The following is a 24,350-nucleotide window of genomic DNA, read 5'->3' as shown; positions in this document are numbered from 1 at the left end:
GAAGGCAGCCTGGTACAGCCAGATCCCATCAGATCTTGGAAGCGAAGCAGGGTCAGTACTTGGATGGGAGACCACCAAGGAAGATTCTGCGGAGAAAGGCAATGGCAAACCATCTCTGCTTCTCACTTGCCTAGAAAACAGAAGCAGGGTTGGAAGGGAGACCACCATGGAAGGCTCTGCAGAGGAAAGCCATGGCAAACCACCGCACGTGTCTTAGGAACCCCCCTTTGCTGGGGCTGCTACAATTCAGCAGCAACTTGACAGCCCTTTACACACACACAGCCTTAACTCGACTGTTTTGGCCTACCTTCCAGAAATGTGAAGAGCACAACAGAGAATGAAGTGCTTTGAACATTGACAGTGTTACCTAAATACCAAATAAAGAAACTGTGCTTTTAAAAGAGCATACACTAAGAATAATACACAAGAGCATATTAATAAGTGATTTAATAAATCCACAGTAAGCAACACATCTGCTTAATTAAACAATATATAGTAAATAATTACAATAAAAAACCTCCAAGGAACAGTACAGATCTACCCCAGTTTCTAACTTGTATACTGTAAACCCCAACTTAATGAAATATCCATTATGAATATCCATAGTGTGCAAAAATACCTGACTTCCATAAAGGTTGTATAAGAGGGATACACAAATTTATTTTCTCACAAACTGTGATATGGCTTTGTGTTAAATTGTTGTGTAGGAAAGTAAACCAACAGATTTCCAGAAAGATACCAGCTCTTCATCTCTGAACTGGAAATGCAAGCATTTTGGTAGGATTTCTACTTGGTTTTGGAAGAAAATACAACATAGTGCACTTTACTCAAATTAACACTGAAATTTCATCTTAGGATGGGCAAGAGAGAAGTATTGGCTAATTCCAATTATAAGCTACATAGAAATCCAGAAAAGGAACATTTTAGAAATTTAATTGAAGTAACACTTCTCACCATGTTCTAAGTAATTTTTCAATTGGGATCACTTGAAGAAATGATAGAAGGTAATAATTTTTTCCATAAGGTAACTTGATAGTTGTTTAAAATTATTAAATAAAATATCCACATAAATTTAATGCAATGACTATTGTAAAATTTATTTTTAAAAGACAAGGGATAAATATTTATCAGGGGATAAATATTGGTCTTTAACATAATAATTATTATACAAGAGAACTGGACAGTGGCTCATTTTATTATCTAAATTGTTCACTTAATAAAAATATTGGTACTTTGATAAAATGCTGGTACTTCATTACTGTCATTGACTATGGGCACAGGAAACTATTTCTTTTGGTTTGCTCAGTCCTAACTGTAACTAGTAAAACATTCTGAGGAAAATATTGTTGTGGTTAAATAGCCTCAGTTGTCATAGCTGAAGACCAAAACTCCCAGTATTAGCCAAAAATTATATTGTGTTTCTCACACCAAATACATACTGATAAAGTTCTCTTCAGAAAGATGCAGCAGAATCATTGCAGACCAAATGCTGGTATTATGTTTGTGTGTTTTTGAGCATTAAAGCTATGATTCGTTGGCCTTTGCTTACAAATGAGTGCAACATCTCTGTCTCACTTCTTTCTCTGTCTCCCTTCTTCTCTGGGCCCAAGTTCTAAAGAGAAACCAATGTAAATTTGGTGCCTGCAAAGGCCTGCATTCAACACAGGTCAGAAAGGAAGGTTATTTTATTCTTGACTAAAATGGTTGCCAGAAGAACAAATAATGATGGTGGGTATGCTTCCCTGTTTGAACGTGAAGCAGCATTGCTCACCAAATCACTAACATTTCACCGGCACACTTCAGACATCATCATGCAAAACGCCATATCTAAAAACTGGAAATTAACAACTGATGAAAAGGAAACCCGATTCTCACAATTCTACTTTCCAAGAACTGCAATGTATCCAAAGTCTCGCATCTCCTGAATAGCTAACGTTACATCTACTGATTCAATTCTTGCACTTAATACGGTTTCTATAAAGCCCCTTCTTCTCCAGGGAAGGAAATCACTCAGAAGAGGGCTCCTACAACACACTTGCTTCCTATTAAGATCCATGCCAACTGAACGGTCTCTGCAGCAGGTTAAAACACTAGTTGAGAGACTTGAGATTAGAAGTAAGAGTTGTCTCAAAGTCAATATAATACTCAAAGAAATTAAATATATATATATATATTTTCCTATGGTATAAAGTCTATGCCTAGAGATACGAAAGACAGCTGATCCTTTCAAACGCTGTGGGTCCAGCCCCTAAGCCTTCAATTAAACAACTGGTAAACTTATCATGGATAAGTTAAAGCTAAAACTTCCAAAACTGGTTACGGCTGTTTTCCAATACATCTTCAACGTTTGTGTGAATACAGAAAACAGGAAAAAGGACTCCGATAGCCCTGCAGCAAATTGTATTTTTTTTTATTAGGCAAGATATTAAAAACATGGGATTTATAATTAAAAACAGAAAAAATACTGCGCAACCAGTTCTGGGATCTTTAACTTTATAGATCACCAACATGATCAACTTTGTCAACTCTTTTTAAATTCAAGTAGCTAGTGCCTGATGCCCTTTTTTGGAATGCAGGAATACCAGTACACAGTTAACAATTGGCAACATGGAAGTGTACACTGAGGTATCTGGCTAGCCATCATGTGATCTGTAAACATTTTTTGGAAATACCTTGGCATGGAAACCCTAGCAAAATAAACAGTGACTGGGGCAGGGGGGAGAGCACGCCATCAAAAGGGGTATAAACCCAGCTCTTTCTCCAGTTCGGAATGTTCTCTTTAGCCGGATCAAAGAGGTCCCATTCCACTTGTAAATCTTGCGTTATTGCTCTGTGGTCATCTTCGACTGCAAGATAAAAAGAATAAGGCAGCACACCCCCAAAAACGTGTGGAAAGTTAGGCACTGGAATTCTGACAATTAATGCAGTGTTTGTTCTCCTCGCGCCTGTAGCTCTGAAGCTGGACAGAACATTGATACGCTCCAAAAGTGTTCAGCAGTAATCGTCTAGCCTTGGACTGGATGTCCTCCCACTTTGATGAACCGCTGGGAACTGAAAAGCAAGAACATGACACAGAGTAGTAACTCATTAAAGCTTCCATAGCGGAGGGAACATTTTTCTTTTCCAACTCTATATTTCACAAGGCATAACATCCAGCCCCTCCATTCCCACCCCAGAGGTCAGTAAAAATGTCTCCAGATAAATGGACAGCATTGAGAGTGAACAGGGCCAGCGCTAGTGGGCCAGATAGGTGGCCGCCTAGGGCAATACCTGGCCACAGGGGCAACTGGCAGGCACTTCCTCACCATCCCTTCCCTGCCATCGCAACCAACAGTATCTTGCCACCACCTGCCCCTCTGCTGCCTTCCCATGCTTGGTGGGAAGGGAGTAAGCTTTACGCAGCAGCTGCTTCCTCCTCTGGGGGAAGTCTCCCCTGTCCAGCCCGGCCTCCTCTTCCCTTCCCAGGTTGAGCTGGTCCTCCAGCCAGCCTGCCTCTCAGCGCTGCAGCTGGGCTGCCCACAAAAGGAAGGAAGGAAGGACAGCAGGCAGGCAGCTGGGCAAAGCAGAGAGGTTCCTCCCCTCCCCCAAACTGCCCTAGGGTTACAAAGTCATGGAGAAAGGACACTCTGGCACACTGCCCCTCATCAAAAGATAATGGGCTGCTATGGAACTGTACCCCTTCTATCCCAGCACAAAGAGCAGCAAGGGAAAACCAGCCTTAACCTCACTAAGATTTAAACACTTCTTTCAAAATACATATTTTCTCTTTGGCACTATTCCTGATTCCCACTTTACTTTCTCCCTCCCTTGGCCTGTTTAGTCTTTTAAACTGGATACCTAAGTTTAGGCACGTCTGTGTGCGCACGTGCGTGTTTAATTCTAATTTATGAAACAGTTTTAGTGTAACCTTCCTTCAGGGGGGCAAGAATGGTTCTCTACTCTCCTCTTTTTTTTCTTTCCCAGCAGAATTGTGAGGAAGTCAGGCTGAGAGAGAACATGTAACCAGCCATAGATCAGCTGATAAGCGTAGTAGCTGAAAACCCAAATCTCAGAGGATGCCTCAGTAAGACAATCTAACAATCACTGTTACAAAAACAATTTCAAATAACTTTTAATAGCCATTTTTCTACATAAGCCCCACAGCATACTCTACCTAGTTGTAAATGGGCGATGGCAACAGTTTTTCCTGCTGTCAGAGACCAAACATTCAGATATTCCACTGAATGCACATCTTCAATTTTCATTAACTCTTCTTTAATGTGATCCACATTCAAATGCCTTGGAACTCCTACAGTAAAATGATATAATCAGATTAAGATTCAAAAGTAAATGTATTGACGAGTCAATTGCGAGGATGCCAAAAACAGGACACCTTTTCATAATTATCAATGATCATTTTAAAGATCTTTTTTTAGATGAAGGGAAGTAATATAGTAACCATTGCTGCTGCTTCTAAAAATGGAAGCCACAGAATTGTTTTTATTAAGACCAGTCAAAATACCATAGCACATTGCAGTATGTTATTTTAGTTGGCCTTAAATGAAATGCATTTTCATGGGTTTTGTTTTTAGAATTTGCTATGGACCAAAACCACCACAAACTCTGATCACTGCTACATCTTTTCCAAGGAAGATTTTGAACATAAGAACAATCATTACCTTCAAGTATTATTATTCCTGTGTCCCGTATGATCCGCAGTGTTGTGAAAGCCACGAGTACTGAGAACACATATGTGCATATAGGATCAGCGATCTTGTATTCTGGCTGAAGCAAAGAGATTAAGGGCTGGTAAGACTTTTGTGCAGAAAGAGCAAGGCTGAATTCACACAACTGCTTTGTCTCTTGGCCAAGAAAGATCCTGTAGAAGCTGGTTGGGTGAAATACACCAGCTGTCTCTCCAAAGTGTAGTTTTTCAGACTTACTGTGTGTTTTTCATAACATAGCCTATATGATGCTTTTCACAATACTTAACTTTGCATTGCTCATTGTATGCATTATACTGCTTTTATTGTGTTTCATTTTGCAATCTGTCTGAGTCCCAGCGAGAAAGGAGAATTATAAATGAAGCAAAATAAAACAAATAAAGCATGCCAACAACACAAAGTCAAATTCAAAAGCTGTTTTCCTAAAATTACCAAAACCTAGCTATATACGTAAGTGCCATCAAGCTGCCACGGGGCTTTCAAGGCAAGTGAGAAGCAGAGGTGGTTTGCCATGGCCTCCCTCTGCAGTCCTCCTTTGGGGTTTCCCATCCAAGTTCCAACCCTGCTGAGCTTCCATGATCTGATGAGATCGGGCTACTTAGCTAACATACAAGTATCATTGTTACAGTGCCTAGCTGAGATTCTTTCTGAGAAAGAGTCTGCTTTCTGAATATCCATTGCTTTGGGCACTCAGAGAGTTGTCCTCATAAGAGCACCGTGATGCAGAGTGGTAACGCTGCAGTACTGCAGTCAAAGCTCTCTGCTCACAATCTGAGTTTGATCCCAGCAGAAGCTGGGTTCAGGTAGCTGGCTCAAGGTTGACTCAGCCTTCCATCCTTCCAAGGTTGGTAAAATGAGTACCCAGCTTGCTGAGGGGAACGTGTAGATGTCTGGGGAAGGCAATGGCAAACCACCCCATAAAAAGTCTGCCCTGAAAATGTCATGATGCAACGTCACCCCAGAGTTGGAAATGACTGGTGCTTTCACAGGGGACTACCAATATCTTCTTCTTCTTCTACCTTTAGAGTTGTCCTCAGAAGAAGGAGGTATCGAATTGGGGGCATAACAGAAAATGTCCTCCTTTTCATCCCCATAGATAACTTTGATAGGAAGGCCTGCCAATCATCATAAGCAGAGCTAAGACTCATACTGAGAGGGGCATTCCTTAAGATAGGCAATTCCCATCCCAGAGTAGAGAACTCAAAATACAAAACTCCAATCCAAGTATATATGTGAAGCATCTTATCACAACATTTGGTTATGGATAGCCAAGATACTTCTCTACAGCACAATCCTATGCAGAATTACTCCAGAGGTACAGTGCAATCCTATGCAGAGCTTAGACTGCAGTAACTCCATATGACATTGCACTGCTACTCATTTAAATCCATGTTTACTCTATGCCACAGATCAGGAGTGGCCAAACTATGGCTTGGATTGGGAGCCAGATGTGGTTCTTTCACACATATTGCGTGGCTCTTGAAGCCCCCACCACCCTGTCGGCCAGCTTGTCCCTTGAAATCATTTTCCCAAACCAAGCCAGCTGGTGGCTTGGATGATGCATTTAAAGGTGCTTTCTTTCCGCTTCCACCTCTATTTGCCTCCCTCCCGGCTCTCAAACACCTGACATTCACGTCTTGCAACTCTCAAACATTTGATATTTATTCTTTGTGGTGCTTACATTAAGCAAGTTTGGTTACACAGAGCAAAGTTCACACACACAAAAAAAGAGAAAAACACTGGAAACACATCATATGTCATTCCCAGCTGCGTGAATTTAATCCAGTAATGCCTTGAGCGGGTGCAAGATCCAGCATTTACACAATGCTCCTTGTGTACACACAAGAGATCCTCCATTCAGAGTAGTTCTGAACACACATCTCATTTTTGTGAGCTGGGAGCTGCCCTTCTGTTTAAGACGACAAGACTGACCGTAGCATTCTGTGTCAAATTCACTGCATGAACAATCTACCAAGAGCCCTTACAGCCTTCAAGTGCTGGGTGTGCAAGCAGAGCGGCCTGGATCAGAAATGCCTCCTGTTCACGATCCAAGTCAAGCCCTACCTTGAAGCGAATGATGTACGCCGCTACAAGCACACCGATGCTTTGCACCAAGTCCCCCAGAGCGTGTACGAATGCAGCTCTCACTGCCAGGCTGCCATGGCTGTGGCTGTGGCCAGATGCTGGGCCTGAAGAGTTGGACAGTGGAACGGCTGACGGGGGGTGGGCATGGGAATGGAGGTGACCTGACTGGTTCAGCAAAAAGCCCATTCTGCAGCAGAAAGAGGGAGAAAGAATCCATTAGTGTGCTTTAACCCCAAAGGGGTGTGGGGGGATTTTACAATGACTGCACTTTTTTGTAAGCATGAGAAAATCAGAGAACAAACCCTTAATATTAGTTATATCGGTAGCAATCATTACCATATAGTTGACAGTCATAAGCAATGAGCTGTGTTCTGGGGGGGGGGGGGGTTGGGAAGCAGAGATCCACACATACAGTACCCAGGGCTTTTTTGTGTGGCAGGAACTCCTTTGCATATTAGGCCACCCACCCCTGATATAGCCAATCCTCCTGGAGCTTACAGGGCTCTTAGTACAGGGCCTATTATAAGCTCCAAGAGGATTGACTACATCAGGAGGGTGTGGCCTAATATGCAAAGGAGTTCCTGCTACAAAAGAAAGTCCTGACAATACCAAAATGTCCTGCTAGCAAATCCAAGTACCACTCCCACCGCCCCCACTTCTCTCTGCCCCCTCTAACTGCTAACTCTTTCTTGAGGGTCCACTCCCAGCAAACAGAAAGCTGCACTGCAGCTGGTAACCCCCAGAGGAAACTTTTCCTTTCGCACCATAGCGGGGGTTTTTGAGCAGAAATGCACAGGAACACAGTTCCAGCTGACTTGGTACCGGAGCATGGCCTAATACACAAATGAGTTCATGCTGGACTTTTTCTACAAAAAAGCCCTGTGTGGAACAATGGTGCCATCAGGGGGTGTGGCCCAAGATGCAAATGAGTTCCTGCTGCGATTTTTCCTACCCAAAAAAGCCCTGCTTAGATCCAGCATGGCTAACCAAAGTCGAGTTCCATCTGTACAATCTGTTCCATCTTGGGATGGAGGGAAAGGAGACAGTGCACATGAGTGAAAAGGCATGAGGCTGGATAGCGCTGAAGAAGGCTAGTGGGAACAGCTACACACTTAGGGCCCGACCATACAGACAGAGCTGTCTTCGCACAAGAACATGTAAGGGAAGCATTTTATAGTGTCAGCTGAGGATGGAGTTTGGGGAGGGGAAGGACCTCAGCAGGGTATAATATTGTAAAGTCCACCCTCCAAAGCAGCCATTTCCTCCAGGGGAACTGATTTCTGCAGTCTGGAGATCAGCTGTAATTTCAGGAGTTCTCCAGGACCCATCTGGAGGTTGGCAACCCTAGGAGAAGCCTCCACAAAGACTCATGAAATACGGTCTCCCTAAATCCAGTGAGTGGTTCACAAGTATTTACAAGGCATTCATTATGGTTTGATAATATTTGGAGATTCTACGATATGAAAAAAAAAATTCTTGTAACTACAAAGAAGATGGTAGTTCTCACTTCCCTTCAATACGGTTTCCTTTGCTTAATTACATGGTGTCAATAAGAAAAAGTTCCAAGTCATACATATCCTATTGATTTGCTGCAATTGTGAAACAAATGCTTTATCTTATTCATTTATTTTTGGATAACCTTTATTATTTGCACTATTGAATGCTAAAATATCTTTTTTAGAGTTTGTGACCCATTGCAGTTGATTTAAATTTAAAACAGCAGTATTTGCAAGGCAAACTTAAAACAGGAGCAAAGTAAAAAGCACTACTTGACAAGTGCAGTCTACAACAGACATAAGGGGCCAGTTCCAGCTTCTCCTACAACCAGCACTCTCTTTTTTATTTGCTATCCCTTCCACTAAAGTTGGGCCCTGAAGATCATAAAAGCTTTCTGTCTGGGTACAGTTATCATATCTCTTATCGCATTTGCTTCTTTCTTTCTTTCTCTCTCTTTTTTTTGCTAAAGAACACAAGGAAGCAGCAGCATATCCCATTTGATACTTCAGTGAAGCTGAGAGACGGTGTCTGGCCAAAAGTCACCAAATTGCTTGGTTGGTTATCTTTGTTGCAGAAACATGCAACAGACATAAGAAGAAGCAGCAGATATTGGATTTATATCCCGCCCTTCGCTATGAATCTCAGAGTGGCTCACAATCTCCTTTACTTCCTCCCCCACAACAAACACCCTGAGGTGAAGTGGGCGGGGCTGAGAGAGCTCTCACAGAGAGCCAGTTTGGTGTAGTGTTTAAGTGTGGGAACTCTTATCTGGGAGAAATGGGTTTGATTCCCCACTCCTCCCCTTGCAGCAGCTGGAATGCCCCTGGGTCAGCCATAGCTCTTGCAGAAGTTGTCCTTGAAAGGGCAGGTTCTGTGAGAGCTCTCTCAGTCCCAACTACCTCACAGGGTATCTGAGACTCTGATTCAGAGAGAAGGGAGGGGTATAAATCTACGGTGGTCTTCTTCTTCCTTTCAATGACACCTCTGTGAGAGCTATGGCTGGCCCAAGGCCATTCCAGCAGCTGGAATCAAACCCGGTTCTTCCAGATAAGAGTCCATGCACTTAACCACTATACCAAACAACCAGCCCTTAGGATTCCAAGTAATCTGGATATTTGTTTTGTTAATGTCTCTTTAAAATTTAAAAATCTTTTTTAAATTATTTACTTCTAAATTTTCTAGTTTCATTGAATATAGAGATTCTTGATTGTCCTTTCTCAGAGGAAGCATATATTATCTGTATATGTACTTTGGTTGTGCATTGATTTTAAAAAACCATTCAAGTAGCCCAGTACTGTAGCCACTTAAATGAAAAAAAAACCAACCACAGAAAACAGCTACAGGGTTAACGCAGATGTACAGAGGGCTTACATGAGATTCACTGCCACACCAACAGCTGCAGTAATAAGCATGATGTCCCCGTTGATATCGTAGTTCATATGGATGGTCCTTTGAACGGCTTCGTACAAAAGGAAAACCATAAGGATATAAATCAGCAAGACGCTGAACATGGCAGACAAAACTTCTGTCAGAGGGGGAGAGAAAAGAGAAGCGTTGTTACAGTTTTACATCACATGGTATTATTTTGTGTTTCTATGGCACTTTTCAAGATACCAACTGCTTATCATTCCACACAATCAGCCAAAGAGTTCCACAGGCCTCTTTTTCAATAGCAAATGCATGTTTTGTGACCCATATGTAAAAGCTGTGTAAGCAGTGTTTCCTCCAAGCTGAGTTAGTGTGAGCTAGCTCACAGCTTTTTAGCCTCCAGCTCACACATTTTTGTCTTAGCTCAGGAAAAATGGCCCTAGAACAAACTAGTCTATGCAGTAGCTCACAACTTTAATGCCAGGAGCTCGCAAAATAGAATTTTTGCTTAAAGGGAGTATTGTGTGTGGGTATGTGTGTGTGAGACAGAAACAGATCAAGGTGAGTACTCCAGAACAGAGAGCCCCCAGCCTCAAAACTCAAAAAGGAAGTTTCACACGAGGGCAGGATAACAGAGCTGCCCAGTGGGAGAACACAGAGACAAGGGAAGCTCTGTTGCTTATCACAAATGTAACTCCTAGCAATATTCAATAGGTGCCCATGACACTGAAGCTGTCAAATAAATCACACCAGCCAGGGTTATCAAAGGGATGGGAAGGATCACTTCCCTCTAACATGAATCCATAGTGCATGCCAGGAAAATGCATTCTCTGTGCCATCGAAATGCAACCTTGAGAGAAAGCATGCAAACTGTGCATTCAGCAAACTTGCATGATCTGTTTCTTGCGCAGAAAAAGACACATGCATGCCAAAAGAGATGAAAATGCAACTCTGTGGTGCAAGAGAAGGAAAAGAAGAGTTGGTTTGTATCCTGGCCACCTTGTCTTCCAAACTCCCTGGTTTCCTTTCTGAGCAAATTCTGACACTGTGAAATCCCACACAACTGTGACATGCAGTAATTACTGAAGCTTACGAAGGGGAAATCAATTCTTCTCACTTCCACAGAAGCCCAGACAGCCAGCTACGAAAAGGTTGCTTAATGTATACAGGGCATATGATGCAGCTTCTCTTTAGTGCGGAATTAGAATTACCTTGGCACAGAATGCGTACATTTGTTCTTTAGTGTACACATATCCCTAACTATTGGTTGAGGGATTTTCATTACAATTTAAATTCCAGAGCTCACAAAGCTCTGCCACATGCAACACAAGACCAGATTTCGTCCTACGGATACTGAAGGCATGGCTAATATCTAGTTTCCCTTGTTTTTTTCATTTGTGGTACCTTATGATAGAAGCCAGTGCTTTTCAGGAATTCTACCCTTTTTGCATATGTAGTCTGCCACAAACAGGAATGAAAGCCACTTCAATTTCTTACCAGCACACCCGCTCTCTTGCTCTCTCATCTCCCCCTCTCTCAAAGGGTTGCAAGGAGTTTGAAGAAGAAGATGATATTGGATTTATATCCCGCCCTCCACTCTGAAGAGTCTCAGAGCGGCTCACAATCTCCTTTACCTTCCTCCCCCACAACAGACACCCTGTGAGGTGGGTGGGGCTGGAGAGGGCACTCACAGCAGCTGCCCTTTCAAGGACAACCTCTGCCAGAGCTATGACTGACCCAAGGCCATGCCAGCAGGTGCAAGTGGAGGAGTGGGGAATCAAACCCGGTTCTCCCAGATAAGAGTCCGCACACTTAACCACTACACCAAACTGGCTGTTTGCCATGTTAGTCTTTTGTAGCAAAATAAAACAGAAGTCCAGTGGCACCTTAAAGGCTAATAACATTTATTCCGGAACAAAGTTTGAGTCCAGTGGTACCTTTAAGACCAACAAAGTTTTATTCGTGGTATAAACTTTCATGTGCAAGGTATCTGAAGAAGTGTGTCTGCACAAGAAAGCTTAGAGTTGGTCTTAAAGGTGCCACTGGACTCAAACTTTATTCTGCTACTTCAGACCAACATGGCGACCCCATCTGAACAAGAATTTGTGAGTGTTGACTCATAAATGCTCATATAGAAATAAAAATTGTTGGTCTTTAAGATGCCACTGGATTGTTATTTCCCTTAGAGGTCTCAAAGCAGAAGATGGAAGATGAGGGGGAACTGCTGCCTTCAGCCACTGTCTACCTGGTACTCCGTAGTGGCATGTACTAGCTTCCTTTCACCCATGCCCATACAACCCCTTCATATAAGATCCCAGTGATCCCATTTCTCCCTGCACGTGACCAGTTGCCTCTAGGAAACCCGATGTTGACCCTGCCCCTCCCGGACAGATCATACCCCAGGGACACTCTAGTCACAGAGCTGGGGGTTCCATGCTGCCACCTTGAAGAAGAAAAAGTTATTGGACTTGTATCCCGTCCTATACTCTGAATCTCAGAGTGGTCACAATCTCCTTTTACCTCCCCCCCCCCACAACAGACACCCTGTGAGGTAGGTGGGGCTGAGGGAGCTCTTACAGCAGTTGCTCTTTCAAGGACAACTCCTACAGGAGCTATGGCTAACCCAAGGCCATTCCAGCAGGTGCAAGTGGAGGAATGGGGAATCAAACCCGGTTCTCCCAGATAAGAGTCTGCACACTTAACCACTACATTGAACTGGCTCTCCAAATTGGCTCTCCAAACTGGCAAATGTGCTGTAGACCCTGAGGCAAAAGCCCCCCCTACACACACATACATGTTTGCAAGGGAAGGTAATAATAGCAAGAGAAACTTCCAGAAAGACAGCTCTGCCCACATTTAACCAATCTTCTCATCCAGGAACACATGACAAAACTTTTAAGTAATCCTGAAATGCCAGGAACACCGTTTGAAAGCCTCTGATGTACACACCATCACAGAGTCTTTTTAAATTAGGGGCCTCAGAACCACAGATTAACTTCATGGGCTACCATTAAGTTAATCTGTGGCTCCGCAGTCCGTAATAGGCTACAATGCCACTAGTGTGTTGATCTATCCAAGGGTCTTTTTCTTTGTTCAACAGAGTAATTTGTTAGGAATGTTTGTGTAGGAAGGGTCCAGTCTTAGTATGGGGGCTTGAATTTAAAAAAACCTTCAGCCATGGAATTCTAGAAGTCCGATATGATTTGCAAGGTATTTCCAAAACCTTTCTTCACTCTGCCAAGACATGGGGCGGCGGGGAGGGGGGGGTGTTACATTTCATAATGTTGTCTATGATTTCTTTCCCCTAGGTAGAGATTGTCCTCCTCATCAGACATTACAGTATTACCCCCACCAGCACATTACTAAAGCTATATTGTACTATACTATACAGTAGCAAAGCAACTTGGGACTCCAGCAGTCGAGGGTTTTGGCAGCCATGAAACTTTTCTTTCAAGAGTTTTTAATTTTGCAGAATGAATTATCCTGACAACTGAAACACAACCCAGTGGGGGCCGAAAGCAGTTTTCAAAGGTACTTAAATACATCCTGCTGTATTTAAGCTCCTGGGGGCCCCTTTACAATTTGGCACATTAGATTTTTCAGGAGCTTAACAAAAATAATGCTCTCCAAAGTGATAGGTGAATGACTAATCGGACAGATGCGATTGGAGCCTAACCTATCAGGGGTATGAAAGCCCAGAGCTAGGTCACTGCATTTTGCGTACAAAAATGCTTTTTTTATTTTGTCTTCCTATTTAAGTACTTTCTTCTCCAAAGAGCTGATGTTCTAGGAAGCTTTTTGTGTATACTGTTCGTATGTCAAGGCAAAAACGGCACTGGGTTTTAGGAGCATGTAGACTTGTCCACATGGCAGGGTGTGGTTACACACATGCCACCCCGACAGAAATCCACCAAGCTGACGGATGCCTCATTGTGTGGTGGCCACAGCTTTCTTCTCAAGGCTGAGAGGATCAGATTCAGCACAATCCCCAACCACCCACATGGCTACAGTCTTGATTGCAGGGCCTCAGCTGCACCAGGTCCATTCCCCTTCAGGGTTACCTGCCCTTGGTTCACAACTTTTGGAAGCGAGATTTGTTTTTCCTGCTTCCCCATGGCATCATTGTATATTCATGTGCCTCCAAGGGTTTCCTTAGCCTTTCTCCAATCCTTCTCCAACCTGTGTTGCTCCAAAGCATTGGGAAAGATCACAGCAAGGCCTGGATGGCCGCTGTGTGGGTTGGGAATTTGTATTTCTAACTAGGGTTTATAGCTGATGGCTGTCAAATTCATCTTGCACTAAACCGTGGTTTGCTGTAAAGCCCAGTTACATAAACTGTAGCTTGTTGAACTGTGATGCCCTTTCTGGCCTCCTGGCTACAGAGATTGCAGAATACAAGGTAAGATGCTTCCCTTTCTAGTAGATAAGAGAGGCAAGGAGGAGACAACCAGGGGGTTGATAAACCATATATATATAATGGCAACTTCTGGTGACTGACCCCCTCTAAGGGCCTGAAGGATATTCAGAGAGGTGGCTGAATAAATCCTGCCCCTGTCTTCCTGACTGCTGGTATTCCAAGGAGGTCTCCCATCCAGGTACTGGTCAGAATTGACCCTGTTTAACTTCCAAGCTCTAACGAGATCACGCTTGCCTGGGCTATCCAAGTCAGGGCAATGAATAAACCAGAGCTTGCTGAACAAACCAAAATTTATCACAACATCTAAATACAATAAAAAGGTAAAGGTAGTCCCCTGTGCGAGCACCAGTCGTTTCTGACTCTGGGGTGACACTGCTTTCACAACGTTTTCACAACAGACTTTTTACAGGGTGGTTTGCCATTGCCTCCCCCAGTCATCTACACTTTCCCCCCAGCAAACTGGGTACTCATTTTACCAACCTCAGAAGGTTGGAAGGCTGAGTCAACCTGGAGTTGGCTACCTGAACCCAGCTTTCACCGGGATCGAACTCAGGTCATGAGCAGGGAGCTCAGACTGCAGTACTGCAGCTTTACCACTCTGTGCCACAGGGCTCTTCCTAAATACAATAGACTCCTACCAAAATAAACTCCAGTGTTTCTGCTCACCCCACTAGCCTAGAGGATAGGAGACAAAGAGGACTATTTGGCTCTGTTAGACATCTTGTAGCTATTCAGGGGCCAACATTAAACAATTATTTACACTCAATTATATTTGTGCAATAGGCTACAGGTGCAATAGTCAATGGAAATCTAATTAGCCCTTTAAATTTACAGGTGCATTTCAGAGATGTTTTCATTATACCTCTAAAGAGAGATTGAGAGCATGCATTACTAATGTTCTCATTTGCAAAACTCAAGCATCATTTAGGTACAAGAAACATAAAAAGACATGGGTCCAGATTCATTGCCCTTTCCCTCCCAACCCCAAGGTGCACAATTCCTAAGTCCACAAGCCAACCTTTTAAAACAGCTCTCTCACACTGCCTTTCTCTGCACCACACAGTTGACAGAACTGCCAGTATTCAGCACCCCTTTCTTTGTGGACTTTATACATAGACTCAGCTGCTGTGATTGGCACGTACAAAGGCCTGTTACAAAGGCAAAACTCTAAGGTCACCTACCTAAGCGGTGGAATCCAAAGGTGAACCTTTTGGTGGGTGATTTTGCAGACAGCCATAAAGCGAGCAAGGTCAAAATAATGCCACTGAGGTCAGTTAACATGTGAAGTGCATCCGTCATGACGGCGAGGCTATTGGCAACGTACCCACCTTCGGATGGAAGTTGAAGAGCAAAACAAAAAGTTAGGCGTGGGATGCAAACACAAAATGCACAGAGGCAAAAAAGTACAGAAGTACAGTCAGCGGAGGAGTTGCAGTTTCCTGACCCTCCCCATCAAATGGGCTGAAGTCCCAAAAGGTACATGCCGAACCACTGTGTAAGGTTAATGAGGACGTCTTGTCTCTATGACTTTATCTAGAGGAGTATACAGGGGAGGAAAGAAACAGAGCACAGCACAGTGCAGCGATTAGTGTGTTGGACTAGACCCAGAGAGTTGTTAACCATTCAGTCGTGTTCGGCTCTTGGCTGTTCGACTGAATTGGCATGATGCAATGATTAGTGTGTTGGACTAGAGCAGGGGTGGCCAAACGGGAGCTCGGGAGCCACACCTGCTCTTTCACACATATTGTGTGGCTCTCAAAGCCCTCACCACCCAATTGGCTGGCCTGGAGAAGGCATTTGTCTTTTAAATCACTTTTCCAAGCCAAGTCAGCCGGCAGCTTAGAGAACGCATTTAAAGCTAAAGTTGCTTTCTTTCCACCTCTCCTTTCCTCCTCCCTCCCCCATCTATTTCCTTCCTTCCTTCCGTGGCTTGTGGCTCTCAAATATCTGACATTCATGTTTTACGGCTCTCAAACATCTGATGTTTATTCTATGTGGCTTTTACATTAAGCAAGTTTGGCACCCCCCCTGGACTAGAGCCAGAGAGACCAAGACCAGGCTTCAAATCCCCACTGCACCCTGAAGCTGAGTGGGTGACCTCAGCCCATTCACTTTCTTCAGCCTAGCCTGCCTTGCAGGGTTATCATGAAGTTGGATGAGAGAACCACGCATGCTACCCTGAGCCTGTCTCCAGCCACATTCTTTAGACTTAAGGGCTCAAGTTTTTGTAAGAGGGAGATGCAACCTCAGCTGATTGCTCCCTCCCCACTGCAGACCATCACAATCCTGTATCCAAGCATCAAGGAACAAAATTTGGGGAGCTTCAACTAGCTGAAGAAGTGGGATGGGGGAGGGGGCCCCACTGGCAGAAATCACTGGACCCTCTTAAGAAAACTTAATTTTTCATGACTGAACGAGAGCCAGAGCATTTTCGACAATAGCCCCTGCTCTGTGGAATGCCCTCCCCAAAAACATTAGGGCCCTGCCACAATTCCGCCGGGCCCGTGAGAAGACGACGACATTGGATTTATATTCCGCCCTCCACTCAAGAGTCTCAGAGCGGCTCACAATCTCCTTTATCTCCCTCCCCCACAATCTCCTTTATCTCCCTCCCCCTGTGAGGTGGGTGGGGTGGAGAGGGATCTCACAGCAGCTGCCCTTTCAAGGACAACTCTGCCAGAGCTCTGGCTGACCCAAGGCCATGCTAGCAGCTGTAAGTGGAGGAGTGGGGAATCAAACCCAGTTCTCCCAGATAAGAGTCCACACACTTAACCACTACACCAAACTGGCTCTCTGGTTCAGTGAGACCGAACTATTTAAACTTGCCTTCAATGGTTAAGAGGAAGTAGCTAATGTCCCACCGCATTGACAATCTCATTGGACAAATACCGATAATCAGACATGCATCTTGGATTTTTATGGTTGGAAAATGTATGAAATCGTTTTTATTGTATATTCTGTTTTTCAATATTCTATGTGGTTTTTAACTGCTGTTAACTGTCCTGGGCCTGTTAAGAGAGGGCAGGATATAAATTTGATTATCTAAATAAATAAATCATTGGGTATACAAAAACTGAAAGAAACAGAAGTATGTGTGTCCACAAAAGTATTCAGCCCCAGAAAAAGGTTCAACGAGCTAAAACCAGCCCAGAAGAAACACAGTGCTTCTGTATCATCCTTTACTGAAAAGGAGAGAGAGATCTTGTCATCCCTTTGCATCACAGCAGAGAGCAACTTCAAAAAGTCATATTAGCATCCCAGTCAATAACGAGCCCTTGCCGACTTTAATGAGCCACGAAGGACAAAGTGCTGCCTCACGGGTGGCTGATCACAAAGCCCTTTGTCACAAGCAGCTTGGGAAACTTTCAGAAAACCTTCAAAACAGCAGCAAATAAATAAATAAATAAATAAGGAACAGAATCGGCTGTACCGAGGACACTCTCCTCAGCAGCGGCTATTCAGCCCAGTCTTTCCTGGCCAGCAGTCTAGCCAGTACATCACCACAGAGCCCCAAATTCAAACTGGTGTGAAGGAAGTGAACTGCCCAGGGATTAGACCAAGAGTCCCCAACCTTTTTGGCATCAGGGATCAGTTTTGTGGAAGACCAGGGGGGAGGGGTGATGCTTTTAGGATGATACAATTGTGCACTTTATTTTGGTGTGGTGGTTAAGTGTGCGGACTCTTATCTGGGAGAACCAGGTTTGATTCCCCACTCCTCCGCTTACAGCTGCTGGAATGGCCTTGGGCCAGCCATAGCTCTCGCAGGAGTTGTCCTTGAAAGGGCAGCTTCTGGGGAGAGCTCTCTCAGTCCCACCTACCTCAGAGGGTGTCTGTTGTGGGGGATGAAGATAAAGCAGATTGTGAGCCACTCTGAGATTTGGAGTGGAGGGCAGGATATAAATCCAATGTCGTCGTCTTATTACTACTACATTGTCATATATAATTAAATAATGATACAACTCACAGCCCGGTTGCTAACAGGCCATTTTTTAAAAAAAAACTCTTTCCGTTCAATCAAGCCTTCCCTGAATGGTTTCTTTGAAAGGACCACCCCAGCCCTGCTCACTCCAGGGGGCCGGCTAATAACAACACTGCTCTAAAACAAAGGCACTGCTTTATTCGTGTTTTTTAAAATGCCAGTAAAGGTATATGTACAAAGGCAATACTTCAGGGGCAATACCGTGTCTACTCCAACTGACAGCAGCTGTCCCAGGGTGTTCCATCTTTCACATCATCTGCTACCTGTTTCTCTTAACTGGAGGTGTTGGGGATCAAACAGGGGACATTTTGCCATTGTCCACCAATCATAAATCTTCATTGTGAGGATGGTTCCAATTTGCTGGGCTTGAAGTCCAAGGAGCCAGCTTACAACCCAGAACTCTCTCTCTCATATATATGAGAGTGTGTGTGTGTGTTGTGATAAGGAAACTATTGTCTCTTCCCCAGATCTCAGTTAATTAAACCATACTACTTTCTGCAGTTACCTTGATAAGAGAAACCCAATAGCCTGCTTACCAAGACCAATTAACGGCCTTAAAGATGTTGCTTCCAACAACTGGAACATAGAAATAATCAATCCAAGGTACATGGGAAAAAACCAGAGATCTAAACTGTAGCACAAAAAGTAAATAGAAACAGTCACATTGTTGGATCACTAGCTATGGCATAGGGCTTTAATTAATTTGCACTGCAATGAAAAAAAACAGCCACTGTTCAATTCACAGCATTGCATGCAAATGACATGATTATATTCAGGGCTATAAACTTGATGAATGTGCGTATAATTCAGTATTCTGCAATCAAAGGGAATCATGTCCCAAATAATTTGCATTTCTCCTACATCAAGCAGGAAAAGTTCTTCACAATAAAAGGGAGCCAGCTGCCCTGAGCCTGCTTCGGCGGGAAGGGCGGGATACAAATGCGAGAGAGAAATAAATAAATAAATAAAATACCATAGCAGGTCAGAGAGTGCTCAATTGGGGAGGCCCCTTGATCAAATTTGCCAAGAACTCACAGGGTGCTTAGGCAAATCATTCAGCCTCAGTTCCACCATCTACAATATGGGGATAACAGTTACTGGCCTTAGTTAAACAGAGTTGGCCCTGGTTAGTATTTGGTAGGGAGACCATTAAGGAATACCAGGGTTGCTATGCAGAGACAGGCAAGGGTAAACCATCTCTGAACATTTGCCTCAAAAACCCTAAAGGGTCACCACTGGCTGTAATTTGACAGCACTTTCCGCCACCACCACCAGTTAATTGGCCCACCTTAGAAGACTGTTGCAACAAACATTGTGATGTCTGCAAAGACAATGCTCAAAGTGCCATGTACATAAGAACACAAGAGAAGCCATGTTGGATCAGGCCAATGGCCCATCTGGTTTGACAATCTGTCACACAGTGGCCAAAAACCAGGTGCCATCAGGAAGTCTAGTAGTGGGACCAGGACACTAGAAGCCTTCCCACTGTGCCCCCCCCCGCCCCAAGAACACAGAGCATCACTGTCCCAGACAGAGTTCCATCTATACCCTGTAAACCCTTAGTAACAATAATTACCCTTTCAAGAGAAATTTTAATTATTATTTACTCAGAGCTTTTTTTGTAGCAGGAACTCCTTTGCATATTAGGCCACAAGCCCCTGAAGTAGCCAATCCTCCAAGATCTTACAGTAAGAAGAGCCCTGTAAGCTCTTGGAGGACTGGCTACATCAGGAGGATGTGGCCTAATATGCAAAGGAATTCCTGTAACAAAAAAAGCCTTGCATCACTCCCAAAATACTTCCATAAGTCCCATGGGGTGGTTCTCAATTTTAAAACTGCATGCCTCCTACACATGTGCCAATGCAGTGAGTGCAATTCAGCCCTAGTTACGACCAAGTCTCAATGGAACAGTATTCAAAAGAAACCAATTTTTACTAGATTGTCCCTTTTGGGGTGAGAGCTTCAGTGTTCATTCCACACAAGTCACGATACAGCCACTTGCCTAATCCAGTAGTCCTTGGCATAGTGTTCTGCCTGCCTCCACGGTTTAAGCCTCCAGGTGACAAACAGGTACAGGTACACATGGGCACAACAACCAGTACGTTTTCTTAAGGTAATAAAAAAAAAACCCACCAACCCTAGGCTTCTTTACTTCCTTTATTTGAAAAAGGATGTAAGAACATATCAGCAAAAGCGGGAAAATGTAAAAACTCCAGGATGCTCATTTATTTGTAAGTGGAGACTCTGGTGTCATGCAGAATTACTCAGTGTATAACAGCAGCTGTTTAAGTTGGCAGTGCCCCATGCGGATGATCCCCTTTGTGTGCGGATTCTGCTTACTTAAGATGCTCTCTGGCCTCTTCGCAAGGCGATATCACCAGCCAAGTACCTAGCTTGCTGTCTTTCCCGGGTGAATAATTAAAAGCCTCTCCCCAAGGCACAGTGAGGTTTTTTTAAAAGCAACCACCACCCGCCTTTAGTCAAAGGGCAAGGCCTGCTTACCGACCAGCTCGCCCGTCATAAAGAGGAGATAGAGGATTGCTGCGAGGATCAGCCGCCTCTTCACAGTCCTTTGCTTCAACAGTTCCCTCTGTTTGTCACAATTGTTACAAGGGTCTGCACTGGGGGCAGGGTGGCCTCTCCGAGGGGTGGCCTCCCCGTCCAGCAAGGAGTCGTCGAAATGAGGCCCCAAGTGAGCCCCGTTGGCCGAAGCGTCCACCGCCCCATCCAGCGCATCATCAGAAACCACGACTCGCAGTTTGTTGAACCTGGGGTAGTCCTCGTCTCCGGCCTCATCGGAGAAATCAAAGGCACTGGAGTCGTTCAAGAACAAGGGGTCCTCGCTCTTCCTCAGCACGGACTTGAGGCTGCTCCAGAGGCCGGAGCGGGCCATAGCAGGCAGCCGGCCAAGGATACAGCTGGCTCCAGCGGTGCTTAGCTATAGGTTTCTTTTTAGGCCACGTCCCCTTGCAGGCTGGGACGTTTCATGTTCCTGGCCCTTCAGGTCATTGCTCATCTGGGAGGGACAGGAGGTGTGCGGAGGCCGAATTCTTCAACCAACCAAAGCTGAAACAGGCAAAGCAGATGGCAGTCAGTCCTCAGGACGCAAACCAAGACATTCCCCCACCCACAAATACTACGGGCAACCCATGGTTCTGAAGATGCTGCACTATACAATCCTAGGCAGAGTTACTCCAGAGTCCAGACTAAGGCTTTATCTGGAGTAACTCTGCATAGGACTTCCCCCCCACTCCCATTGTCTGATGAAGTATGCATGCACAAGAAAGCTTACATTCTGAATAAAATTTTGGTCTTAAAAGTGCTACCGGATTCCAGATAGAAGAACTGCATGACAAAAAGTTGTGTTTGCCCCTGCTCCTCCAATCCAAGGCCTTTATCACAAGGTTAAGGGACTTCTCTGTTCTCTGCTGCCTATGCCTGCAGACCTGTACGGATCATTTTAAAAGCCTCTGAGCAAAGGGGGTTTTTTGGGGGGGCGGCATTCCCTGGCAGAGGGGCCAGAGCGGGACACCATGGGGGGGGGGGGGTGGCTCGACAGAGAGACCCTCTTTATCCATTCAGAGCCAAACATTAGCAGGCTTTATGGAGCATGCAGCACATTGCTGAGCTCTTTGGAGGTGTGCAGGTGAGGTAGGATTGCCAAGTCCAATTCAAGAAATATCTGGGGACTTTGGGGGTGGAGCCAGGAGCAAGGGTGTGACAAGCATAGTTGAACTCCAAAGGGAGTTCTGGCCATCACATTTAAAGGAGTCGCACACCTTTTAAATGCCTTCCCTCCATAGGAAATAATGAGGGATAGGGGTGCCTTCTTTTGGGGCTCATAGAATTGGACCTCCTGGTCCAATCATTTTGAAAATTGGGAGGGCATTTGGGGGAGAAGCACTGGAGGCTATGCTGAAAATTTGGTGCCTCTACCTCAAAAAACAGCAGCCGCACCCCCCCCCCCGCCCCCAGATACGCGCGGAGCGATTCTCCCATTATTTTCTATGGGAATAAGTCTCCATAGGGAATAATGGCGCGCCCAGCAGACATTTCCCTCCCCTCCCGCTTTAGGTGGGGTGGGGGAGCCAGGGCGGAGATGGGGGCTGTTACCTGCTGCGCCCGAGGAGGAAGCCCTCCGCAGTCCGCACGGGACCCCCCAGCAACAGCAGTAGCTCTTCAGGCATTCCCCCGCGCCGGGCGATGCAGCCAGCCAGGCTCCCTGCGCGCTGCTCCTTCCCCGCAGGGGCGAAGGCGGCTTGCGCGCTCTCCCTCTCGCTCCTAGGCACTGCCAGGTGGCCAGGCGCTCCGCGGAAGAGGGCGGGGGCTCCTCGGGCGTTCCTGAATATTCAGCAGCCTTCTCCTCCCTCGGCCGGCCCGGCTGCTCTCAGCCCAGCGCGCCTCCATCTCCCCCAGCTGCAGCAGCGGCTGATTTTCTGGCTCCAGCTGAGCAACGCGCCTGCGCCTCTGGAAAGGAAGCCCAAAGGGAGAGAAAGGCGCGCCAGGAAAGCTCCCGAATAAGGGGGAAGGGGGGCGTGTTTTCCGCACCCTTCCCTTTCGAAGGCCACATCTAAGCGCCGCCTGCCTCCTCCCTCCAACCCAGACGGCTGCCTCTTTTTTCTTCACATGCTAGATATAGAACTTAAGAACTCCTCGCCTGGCCGGCGGCCGCATTCCGACCCGGGAGAAAGCAGCCAAGGGGACGCGGCGGCTGCGGGGTTGCAGAAGTAAAGAGGCAGCCGCCTTGCAAAGCAGGCTGCAAAGGGCTGCAGCAAAGGAGGCCGGGGCGCCGAAAGGGTTAAGCGGGCCGCCTAGGTTCGGGCCACGGTGCAGCATGGGAATTGTAGGCAGCAGAGGGCCTGGAGAGGTGGGGGAAGTTGGGTGACCTCCGCTGCCAGCGGTTAGCAGGTAACCTAAATTTATTTTACGCAGCTGCTTTGTTTTAGAGCCATTGTCCTATGCTCAGTGACAAAGGACCATGACATTTGTGCTTAGGAAGGACAAAGATTGGGGAAGGATATAGGGTTGCCGAGTCTATACTGGAAAATATCTGGAGACTTTGGGGGATCAACATAAGACTATGCCATACAGTCCACCCTTCAAAGCAACCCTTTTTTCCAGCGGAGCGGATCTCTGCCAGCTGGAGATCAGTTGTAATAGTGGGAGATCTCCAGGCTCCACCTGGAGGCTGGCAAGCCTAGGAAGGAAGGGGTCTCTGCAGGGATGTGATGGTATTCTAGGACTTATTTTTCTCTTAGACTCTATGGTATACTTTTCAAAGCTGTAATTTCCTCTACAGGAACTAATTTTTGCTGTCTGGGGGTCAGACATAATTCCTAAAGAACTAATGACTGATAAAAGGATGTTTGTTATCTCCAGCTTTATCACAACTGTAAAGAAATGAATTTTGTCTTTGGAGGTTTGAAATGAGCAAAACCTCCACTCTGAATTTCACACACACACACACACCCCGACAGAGCAGTCAGTTCAATTGCTTTCCAGGCTTACCTCAGCCCACCTTCATAAAAAACCTAATAGGTCTAGACAGTGAGATGGTCAAGTCCCCCCCCCCCCCCGCACTTCAAGCAGGGAACAGAGATATGGAGGAGTTATCTCCAGGAAAAGCCTCTTTAACCCAGCCTGACCTGGTCAGTGTGTGGGGGAGCAAAGAGGAAGGTCTCTTTGGTGCAGAGTCCATCAAAGCAGGAAGAACTCCTAAGGGAGGTCCGGATGAGGCAGCGATTAGCTTAGTGGATCATATGCTGAACATGAGTCAACAGTGTGATGCGATGGCTAAAAAGGCAAATGCAATTTTGGGTTGTATAGTGTCCATATCATGTGATGTGATGGTATCGCTTTACTCTGCTCTGGTAAGACCTCACCTGGAGTATTGTGTCCAGTTTTGGGCACCACATTTTAAGAAGGATATAGACAAGCTGGAATGGGTCCAGAGGACAAAGATGGCAAGGGGCCTGGAGACCAAGTCCTATGAGGAAAGGTTGAAGGAACTGGGCATGTTTAGCCTGGAGAGGAGGCGTCTGAGAGTTGATATGATCACCATCTTCAAGTACTTGAAGGGCTGTCATATAGAGGATGGTGTGGAATTGTTTTCTGTGTCCCCAGAAGGTAGGACCAGAACCAGTGGGTTGAAATTAAATCAAAAGGATTTCTGGCTCAACATTAAGAAGAACTTCCTGACCATTAGAGCGATTCTTCAGTGGAACAGGCTTCCTCAGGAGGTGGTGGGCTCTCCTTCCTTGGAGGTTTTTAAACAGATGCTGGATGGCCATCTGACAGCAAT

At 45.3% G+C, this 24,350-nt stretch overlaps 1 protein-coding gene across 1 annotated transcript; it reads right to left on the bottom strand.

Moving 5' to 3' along the window:
• Positions 1-430: 430 nt before the first annotated feature.
• On the bottom strand, positions 431-22,658 carry SLC30A4 (solute carrier family 30 member 4). Its single transcript, XM_060260400.1, has 8 exons — positions 22,163-22,658; positions 20,552-21,115; positions 15,252-15,398; positions 9,657-9,810; positions 6,768-6,975; positions 4,659-4,764; positions 4,154-4,288; positions 431-3,051 (listed from the first exon to the last, which is right to left on the bottom strand). Exons 2-8 carry the CDS (start codon positions 20,940-20,942, stop codon positions 2,897-2,899), a joined length of 1,296 nt encoding a protein of 431 aa, XP_060116383.1. The 5' UTR covers positions 20,943-21,115; positions 22,163-22,658; the 3' UTR covers positions 431-2,896.
• Positions 22,659-24,350: the final 1,692 nt, after the last annotated feature.

The sequence above is a fragment of the Heteronotia binoei genome, chromosome 19 (assembly GCF_032191835.1).
Source record: "Heteronotia binoei isolate CCM8104 ecotype False Entrance Well chromosome 19, APGP_CSIRO_Hbin_v1, whole genome shotgun sequence".
In the NCBI taxonomy this organism is placed as follows: Eukaryota; Metazoa; Chordata; class Lepidosauria; order Squamata; family Gekkonidae; genus Heteronotia; species Heteronotia binoei.
This window is presented reverse-complemented; position numbering and strand designations above follow the sequence as displayed.